Source organism: Poecilia formosa, unplaced genomic scaffold, assembly GCF_000485575.1.
Source record: "Poecilia formosa unplaced genomic scaffold, Poecilia_formosa-5.1.2 Scaffold97, whole genome shotgun sequence".
Lineage (NCBI taxonomy): Eukaryota > Metazoa > Chordata > Actinopteri > Cyprinodontiformes > Poeciliidae > Poecilia > Poecilia formosa.
In genome coordinates, this window is record NW_006800036.1 from 290645 (window position 1) to 300380 (window position 9736).

The following is a 9736-nucleotide window of genomic DNA, read 5'->3' on the forward strand; positions in this document are numbered from 1 at the left end:
AGGTTCGCTGGGGAGAGCAGTCAGAATGGTTCACTCATTTTTATACTGTCCTAATCAAAGTCCAGACCTAAATCCAATGGAGATGCAGTGCCAAGTTGCTCCTATGTGGAAAGCCAGTAGACGTAACCACAGCGACACACCATAATGAAGGTGGAGTTAAATGTAAAGTGAATTTACAGCATGTTCAGTTTTTAAATTTGTAAAAGGTTTTCAAACCCTGCATTGTTTTCCCTCTACATCCTAATTATTTCATCACAAACTTTGTGATAAAATATCTGGAGGTTTGTGGTTTTAATGTGAAACTTTACCATTCATGAAAGAATATTTTTGCAGTTCAAAGTGAGCGATATTTGTTTATTTCATGCCAGATTTAATCATCCGAGCCTCAGGTTTCAATCCTTAGACTTTATTTATACTTTCTAATAGATGCACAGACTGAAAACACAAGAAAACCAACAAGAAAGCAAGAAAAACAACATGACAGAGGGGAAAGAAAACTAAACGGATCAAATCATTTATCCTCACCTTACATACATGTTTACATCAGTAACTATTTGTATTTGCAATAATGATGTACACTTAATGTGCTGGGAATGAAGTCAGACAAGACGCCAGCAATGTTGATTATCAAAGGGTCCGTATATATATTTAAAGAAAAAAATCTCACTTTGAAAGAAAAACTAAAATTGCTACCATTTGAGATATTAAGGGTACAATTTTGTAAATTAGTGATATATAAAGTCTAAGCAAATAAACTCTCCTTCACATCAAGGTGAATGAAATTGTTTTGTATATTTCTCTTCCACATAATTAAATCCCAGAAACAACAATAGGCTTTTTGTCCCTCAGCCTTCTGAATGCAGCCAAACCCAAACATTTAGCAGAGAAAACGACTTTTGATCGGTTTTACGTTCTCTCATTTGTAGCGTTTCTGTTCTCACAGACACTCCCGTCCTGCGTTAGCCATACATTTATTTAGTATTAGTGTATTGATCACCATTTATACTTCAAGCTTGAGCAATAAAAATAGAGTCTGAATCCGTACATGTACATAAGTAAATATTGGTGATAGCAAAGGCGACAACTTAAAGTGACCAATTACTAACAGAGCAGCTGCTCACCAAACGAAATCCTGAAAAAAAAATAAAACCAGTTAAAAAAAAGAATCTGACAACATGAAACTAAAAATATTTGTGTTTGCAAATAAAAGTGAAACCCAACAATTATAGATTAGGATTAAAACTGAAAAATGAATTAGCCACGTCTCCCATCAATAAAACATGAGATGTTTCATCATGTCTCCCACAGCTCTAATCTAATCCCACATATCGGCTCATACCAAAACCTAAAAGCTGATTCCAGGACTACAGGATGCTCTCCGTCAGGGTCCCGCTGTGGGACGTGTTGGACAAGTGGGACGTGTTGGACATATTGGACGTGTTGGGCGCCTGGTTCTCAGCCGGGGGACGGTTCCATGTGTGAAAGTCCAGCAGGGCTTGGTTGAGCTTCTCCATCCAGTCCAACCTCTCCTGCTTTGTGTCGGCCGAGAACCAACACCTGAGAGGTTCAGCACAAACACACAGCTCATTCATCAGCAGCTCACACATTATGAAGAGTTTAAGGCTCGACACATTAAAAAATTTTAAATAAAAACGCAAACTAGCACAAGTCAGACTGTCATAACTTGGTTCAATTTAAAAAAAAAAAAAAAAAAACGCAATGTATTCCAGGATTACATTAGTAAAAAATAGTTTTACTAAATAGTTAACTTGCATTAACTTTATAAATTTAATCTTTTGTGGGAAGCTGTTGTACTTTTACTAAAAAAATAAAACTTAAAGAAAAGTTACAAGACATTTATTATTATTATACACAAACCAAGAATACTTATGCCAGAAAAATTAACTCAAACTTCAATCATCATCTCAAATGATTGTCTGCAGGGTCGAAATGACTAAGCACAGCTTGGTGTAATGCGTTACATTTCAAGAGCCCTTCAGTTATTCTCTGCATGTTGCAGATATTTGGTTAATTGTTATTCATCTCAAGGCCTTTTGACAACTGATTTTAGGCCAAAAGACTGAAGCTGATCAGGAGTGGTGGAGACACAGAGATAAGAGACTGAAGAGTGAGGAAGATTCATCACGACATGAAAATATTTTCTATTAATAGACCAACCTATGGAAACAGTTCATTCATTCTCTGTGCAATGTGGGTGAATAGAGGCCACGCCCGTTCCATCATTTCATGTTTTACCAGGTGGGATGGATCATGTTGACAGTTTTATATGAACTTACTTGGACAGCGCTTCCTGGTTTTGGTCTTCCTGCTGAGAGGCGTTCACCAGCTCAAAGGTGAAAGGTCGAGCACATGAATCTCTCTTAACGGGCCTGACGCACTGACTAGGAGATCTGGACAGAGAGATGCTGCCTTCTGCTTCCTGAAGAGTTCAACCAGAGAATCAAATCGTCACCTGATGGCTTTTTCCCCCTCCTTATTGAAACACCTGTTGGTCGGTCACTACCTTGGTCTCCCTGTCATTTGGGTTGCTCCAGTAGGACAAGTTGCATTCCTCCAGAACAAAATATCGCCGATTCCACACCCCAAATCCACTGATCAACTCAAACATCGTCTGGGGAGAAAAAACAGAAGCAATCCCAGGATTTTTCCACTTCGATAACCAGCATCTTTTGTGGAGACATTTTAGCATCACCTGTTGGTCTCAAAATAATCTTTTGGACATTCACAAAAGTTTGTTTAGAGAAACGGTCCATGCCAACGACTGGGAGGTCATTTCCCACAGAGACAAAGGAAAAGTGGAGATTTATTGTCTTTACAAATCCAAGTAATGCTGACAGGTTTTTAAGTCCAAAGAGACCTCCTGGGAGCCATTCCAGGAAAAAGTAAAGTCTCTTCCAACCATTGCGCAATTTACTTCAATATGCCAACTTGGGCCTGCAGAAATTATAAATGATGGAAAAAATCTAAGACCGTTATAAATTTAAGGACTTTTGCAGAAACTCCCAGAGAGGAAATTAAGTTGTTCCCCAGATTAAAGCAGAAATTTCATGATTAAATGGTTGCATTAAGATGTTTTGATTGCAACAGATCTGCATTTGATACAAGGAATGCAGAACAAATTACTTCAGTACAACTGCAAACACATTTAAGGCAATAAAAGTAATTGTAATCAATAATGTAATATCTGTTGTGCAATTTGCCATTCCGGCCAGAACTCGCCTTCAGCTGATTAGCCAGAAAAACCTGAAGGTTCTCAGAGTTCAACACTCCAGTTTAAAATTTCTACTCTGAAACCTTTCAATATTTACTGAAAGCATAACTCTGCTGTAGAAAAAAAAAAGGGGGATAAGTAACAAAATGGTAACGTTGCTGACCAGGAAGCCTTGGTGCTGCACATCGGAGTGGCCCTCACTGTCCAGTTTCAGGTAGATGTGGCCCTCCAGTGGTGAAAGAAATGGCACCTGCAGTCACAAGAGGAGGAGTCACATTCAAAATAACAGAATATGGAGAAAAAACTTCACTCAGTCATATTCATCTAATAAATATGAGCTAAATCTAGATCTGGTTAGGACATTTTAACTAATTTTGATTGTGTGTGTTGAAGAAAACTGGGCATAAATATCATCATGCTGATTTGATCGAAGGGACTGAAATGGATGAATTCACACAGAAAAAAAACTACTAAGGAAGCAAATAACACTTTCAAAAACATGCAACAAAAGAAAAAAAAAACTAACTTGTGCTAATTATCACTGAAATTGGTTAGTTTTTGCATAGAGGAAGAGAAAAAGGAAGACATGTGAAGAGTGATGGATGTTGAGGAAAAAAACAAAAAGAAAGTGAAACCTTTTCCTGAAATTCATCTCCCAGCAGCTTCCTGATTTTGCCATCAAGTTTCATCTGAGTGGACGAAGCAGGACAGACAGAGGGAGGGGGACAGACATCACGTCAACAGTGAGACCACCCAGGTGTGGACTTTAAAACAAAACGGACCAAAGTGACTAAAACGGTGATAACGGTGCACTGGGAGATAAAACTGAACCGTGCAGGAATGTGCAGAACCCCGAGAGAAAAGCTGCGGTTCACTTTGTTCTTCAGCTAAAGCAGGAAAATCACGGCTTAGTTTAATTTTATTTTGCTCAGTAAATTATGTGACCGTTTAAGACTAGAGAGAGACTCGTTTTACCTTCACACTAAAATAGCACCAATCATAAATTACCTTATCGAGAGGAAATTTCCTGCATCCCAGTGAAGCCAAGGTGATCTTGTGGGAACCCACCAGGGAAAAGTTACTGGAGCGGCGAGTGTTGAGAGCAGCAGGAGCTTAATGTGGAGCAACAAAAACAAAGAGTCGTGAACCCGCATGATGCAACCGTCACTGAGTTTAGCAAATACAAAGAGTTAAATCTGAAAACAAACTCAACTTACATGTGAAAATGTTGCTGGATTTCTGCCAAACGACAAGACGACATTAAAGTGAAGCACGAAACAGAAAAAGGTCATTAAAACCGCAGAGCATGATTACAGATGAACTCTTACTGTGAGGGTGTTCAGAAACTTCCTCGGTGTGACCTGATTATATCGACATAAAAAAAAAAAGAAAAGAGAAAAAGTTAGACTGCTTTCATTAGCATGGTTTGAATTTCTGAGGAAAATAATCGCTCACTTACACGGGACTTGGTGCTGGTCCGGTCTGAGGTGCTGCTGGATCCTGAGCTGGTACACTAGATTGTAGAAAAAAGAAAAAAAAAACCTAACTACAGAAACATAATAACTGGGTTCAAACAAAACCAGAACAAAGATGAAGAAAGCAACTCAAACAGATTGTTTTTTTAAAAAAATAAATAAAAATTGAAAAACTTTGGGACGTCCAACTACAAAAAAAAAGAAAAAAAAAAGAAAAAAAGAAAAAAGAAAAAAGGAATGCACTAAAGAAGGGTTTGGCATTTTGCTCTGTAGTCTAAATTAAAAGAATAATACAATAATCTCAGAAGTAGGGCTTCTGAGATGGAAAACTGAAAATTCCAAAGAAATTTCAATATGGCTGCCACACATTTCAAAATTTTTAATATACTCCTGTAAGTCCAACAAAATAATTTACTACATTAAATTTTGCTCACATCCATGGCTATAAACTCTACAAATCAAAATGAATGACTCACCAGGCTGTAGACTTCAACGTCAATCTCAAAAGACGACCGTATATCCTTTCTGAAATTTTTAATAAATAGTTATTTGTAGAGCAATGTTTCTATTTGGAAACTATAACTCAGCAGTTAAAAATCAGGAAATAATTTAGCTTAGTTTTTAAAAACTTGTAAAAAGAAGGAGAGCGCAGTGTGCAGCTCACAGTGTGACTGCAGTCGGGAAGGAGATGGTGTCTCCATTTTGAGCGTCAGCAGCCGTGGCCAGCGGCGTGGCGATGACGTTGCACGGTCCGTAGCGGATCAGGACGAAGAAGTAGTGGCTCGGTCGACCTAGACCAGTTCAACAAACCAGTCAGTCCGTTAAACATCATCTGAAGCAACATTTGTGCCTTAAATCTTTGAGAAAATTACAGCATTGCTACTCTGTGGTTCTACCTGGACGGCTGTTGGATGAGCAGACAAACTCGACCTTCAGAGGCAGCTGGATGCTGGTGATGTTGACGGTTCCTCTGCAGGCATGCTGGGAAACGTAGTCCGTGTCCTCCTTTGGAGCCTCGTCAGTTTGCAGGCTCCTCTCCTCCCGCAGTCTGGACACCTCCGCCAGCAGAGCAGACCGTTTCTCACCTAAAGAGCAAAAAGTGGAGAGAATAGACTTAAAAAAAAATAAAACAACCTCACAATTTACCCCCAGCCTATCTGCTGCAACACAGCTTGACCTAATCCTATAAAGCAAAGTGATGATATCTGGGAAACGTGCTGCACAAAATTGACTATTAAATTAAAGCTGTGGATTTAAATGTTATTGAAAAAAACAAAAGTAAAGATTCACCACCTTGCTAGTTATTCTGAGTAGAGAAATATTCACTATCAACATGAATCATTAAACATCCAGTGTGGTGTTTAAAACGCTGCGGTTTTCTTACAGGACACCAGCAGAAGTTTCTCAGCTTCAGCCTCCTCCAGAGATCCTCGTCCGTGCTCCACGTCGGTGCAGCAGCTCAGCGCCTGCAGCGTCTGGTTGATCACCAGCTGCAGTTTCCCAGCTTCTTCATTCAGAGCCTGAGCAACCACACGCAGTTTTATTGGAAGTAAATATTTAACAGATTCAAAACAAATTTAAGAACATTTAAAAATAACTTTGCTGAAGTGCCCAAATGTGACGCTCATAATATTTTAAGAAACTTAAATCTTTGACAAAGAAAGGACAAATTGAAACTAATTTTAGAACACCATTTTTTTAAACAAATATCAGGGAATGTAAAGGGAAAAAAAAAACAAAAACATGCTTCTCACAGTTATCTTCTCCTTGGTGTTAGACTCTTTGGGCTTCGGTGTCTCTGGCGTTCGCCGTTGAACCACAGGAGTCACGCTCTGGATGGCTGGCAGCTTACGTTGCCTTTGTGTGCGGTAAGCATCGATGCTGTCAAACAACAACCATCAGGTCAGTGAACGCCGTTTACTCAAATCCGCCACCTGCACGGCAAACTAGCGTCAAACTACTATGAGACTCGGAAACAAGATAACATGGTTTAAAAACTGCTGCCGTCTCATAAAGAACCTATAATAGTGACATTTTGTTGAAACGTGTTTTCCGATGGAAAAACATTTTGCTTTGCTTATTTCTAAAACTAACAAATCCCATGTTAGGAGAAATGTAAATTAGCGCCATCTTTTCATATTTGCAACTTTTTCCTAGCAGCTTCTTTATTCAATTTTCACCTCATTTACACACATCTGTGTGAATGTGTAGATGAAAACATCTTTATTCACAGAAATTACAGCTTTAACTTTCTTTTACTGATTTACATGGTTCTTAAATTGTACTTAGTTGAAAAAAAATGAGTAAAATCCATTCCAACCTGTACAGAGGAGCAGATTCAGGAAGAGTGCTGCTTTCCTCTGGAGACAGGGGCAAAGGTGGAGGATGAGACTCTTGGGCCGCAGCCAGTCGCTGATGGAAAATATCACAAACAGAGAAGTTATGAAAACTGTTTGAGGAAATTTAAACAAAGCAAAGGTGTAAACCAGTCTTACCAGTGGGGTAACCACAGCTTCAAACGACTTGCTGAGAGGAGAGAGGATGCCGCTTTGAGGAAAAGTAAGAAGCTCTTCGTTTTCATCACGTTCCTGTCCCCTGGGCTCTTCCTGTCGTTCAATCTTCTCGCCAGTCTTTCCAACAGAACAAGAACCGATGCCACTGTCATGATCCTCTGCGTCTTCCTCAACTCGTCCCTCCTCTTCTGCGCTCCCAGCATATTCCAGCACCTCTTCAAACATCTTCTCAATGGTTTCTGTCGAGTTGGTGTCATCATGAGAGCCTGACCCTGAATCTGATGGGAAACATTGCAAATTAGCTTCAGGTTTTTCAAAACCAAACAATCCACATAAAATTGTGTTTATAAATCCATCTGTGCATCAGCTTCAAAATGCAGGAAACGTTCTCTCATACATGTGCAAAGGAAACCATTCAAAAACATCACAACAAACAAATCAAGACAAAAGCTGTCATTTTATCCAAGTTCAGTATTTTATCAAATGCTTTAAGGTAATTTACTCTAAAAGTGTTTGGCTGAAGTTATTCATTCGTAAAACACTCACTAAGTTCAGAAATACTTAATTAGTAGGATGACATCTTAATGCAGATACAACATTGTGCACAAGTCTTGACTTATCACTTATTTGATAGACTTAAACCAGTGGGGTCAAACCCTTTCGTTTTGGGCCGTATCAAAAATCTGAATGTTCTTAAAGGGTCGGTTGTACCAGAATCTATTGATAAAACCAATTAAACTGTTAAAATATCAATAAATAGCTGTTCCTCCAGGGTTTTGTGACTGTTTTTAAATCAAAATTACATATTTTGTGGTAAATATTAGGAAATGTTTGTAAGGATTTTTCTTCTTACAATATTTGCACTAATGTATGATGTCATATGTGACCATCACTCGCCGTATCAGTTACAGATTCAATCAGTTTTGAGAAAATTTGCAGTAAAATCAGGAAAAATTTTTTTGGGAAATTTGTTGCTTTTGTGTGAATTTTGCAGATTTGTGAAAAACTAGAAGGACTTACTGATGTAATTTAGAGTCTAGGAGGCCACATAATAAGCTACGGCGGGCCAGATTTGGCCCACGGGCCTTGGGTTTGACACCTATAACTTAAACCTTTTAAAGAGATCATAAGTTAAAGATCTTCAGATTTATTTTCCTGTCTGATCTGTGCACATGGTACAACTAGGACTCTTTTGCAAAAGCCTCATTTTGAATGACTTGGGTCATTTAAGTGATTAAGAAATCCTCCAATTAAAAATGAGTTGCTGCTCTGTGAATGTTTACATCTTCTACATCTACATGGAATAAGACTACAGCTCACATTCAATGACAGCTTTTTCTGTTTTCTAAAATCACCTCTTGGTGTGAACCCAGTGTTCCCAGTTCACCAGTGGAAAATGATCACCCACAAAGTGCTTCACCCCAGGGACGCTCCTCTCTAAGAGGCAGCTTGTCAGACATGCCTCACCTGACAGACTGGTGTCTGCCCTGGACTCCTCTGAGGCGTCGCCCTCAGACAAATCGGAGCCATTGATCAGCTCCGGCTCCAGGATAAAGGTGACTTTTTTTGAGCTTTCTGCTTTCAGCCCACCTAAAACCGCCCTCTCCCCCTGATGCGAGTCTGACATCTGGATCTCAGATGAACCCTGACATTCATCCCTCCCACCAGGTTGAGTTTCGTTTTCAAAGTTGGTTTCTGATGGTTTCTCTCTCAATGTTTTGACTTTTAAAGCCGATTTCCTCATCAAGGAGTCATCTACTCTGTTTTCTCCATCACTCCTCTTCTCTTCTGCTCTAAGCTTCTCGTCTTCCTGTTGTTCACTAAAGCCAGCTGACTTTTCTGATACATCTAGATCTGGAGCACTTCTATCATCAGCAGGTTCACTTTTATTTCTCAAGCTACTTTCTTTCTCCTTTCCCTCTCTTGCTGCCTCCATTTCTTCTTCATTTTCCTCACTAAACACTCTCTCCTCCTCATCAGCCGACACGTTTCCTTGAGGATATCTCCACTCCCTTAGTTCCTCATCGGTTGAAGGTTCAATCTCTTCACCACATGTAGAACCTTCCATCGTCTCGTCTTCGTCAAAAGGAAACACCTCAGACCTTTCCACCTCAGTTACTCTGGAAACTTCGCTCGTTTCCTTCGTGTTTGACTCATCTAGGAGAGTTGATTGCAAGAAGCTGTGCTTATCAGCTGTGTGCAGGTCAGACAGGCTGTGCTCATCACTGAAAGAAAACTTTAACACAGTCTGGCTCTCTGGGTGTTGGGACCCTGGCTGCTCTTCTGCATTCACAGTTGCAGGCTTGAGCTCGTTCTCATTTCCTGCTTCCTCACCATGAGGAACGCTCTCTTTCTCCTCCTCGCTGCTGAGTTTGAGCTCTTTAAATGCAGCAGGAGCATCAGCGACCGCTCCTTCACCTGTTGAGGGAGAAGCGCCGAGTCTAATTATGTCACTGAAATGTCACTTCAGACTTTTTTCCTTTATTCTAGCAAACAATCAATCAATTTTTATTTGC

At 39.7% G+C, this 9736-nt stretch overlaps 1 protein-coding gene across 8 annotated transcripts in view; it reads right to left on the reverse strand.

Annotated features, from left to right (window-relative positions):
• Nucleotides 1-389: 389 nt before the first annotated feature.
• anln2 (anillin, actin binding protein 2) overlaps nucleotides 390-9736 on the reverse strand; it is a 16339-nt gene continuing 6992 nt past the window's right edge. For 5 of the 8 annotated variants that reach the window (XM_016674515.1, XM_016674519.1, XM_016674513.1 and 2 more), the window contains 17 exons: nucleotides 8688-9638; nucleotides 7203-7498; nucleotides 7028-7119; nucleotides 6462-6588; nucleotides 6092-6227; nucleotides 5604-5792; nucleotides 5372-5498; nucleotides 5184-5232; nucleotides 4692-4745; nucleotides 4561-4593; nucleotides 4450-4474; nucleotides 4241-4344; nucleotides 3868-3921; nucleotides 3396-3482; nucleotides 2525-2632; nucleotides 2298-2440; nucleotides 390-1557 (listed from right to left, as the gene is read on the reverse strand). In XM_016674515.1, the coding sequence (XP_016530001.1) occupies nucleotides 1365-1557; nucleotides 2298-2440; nucleotides 2525-2632; nucleotides 3396-3482; nucleotides 3868-3921; nucleotides 4241-4344; nucleotides 4450-4474; nucleotides 4561-4593; nucleotides 4692-4745; nucleotides 5184-5232; nucleotides 5372-5498; nucleotides 5604-5792; nucleotides 6092-6227; nucleotides 6462-6588; nucleotides 7028-7119; nucleotides 7203-7498; nucleotides 8688-9638 (2768 nt within the window). In that variant the 3' untranslated portion in view covers nucleotides 390-1364. The remainder of the gene's footprint in view (nucleotides 1558-2297; nucleotides 2441-2524; nucleotides 2633-3395; nucleotides 3483-3867; nucleotides 3922-4240; nucleotides 4345-4449; nucleotides 4475-4560; nucleotides 4594-4691; nucleotides 4746-5183; nucleotides 5233-5371; nucleotides 5499-5603; nucleotides 5793-6091; nucleotides 6228-6461; nucleotides 6589-7027; nucleotides 7120-7202; nucleotides 7499-8687; nucleotides 9639-9736) is intronic. The other 3 variants (XM_016674514.1, XM_016674520.1, XM_016674518.1) reach the window with 3 other exon arrangements.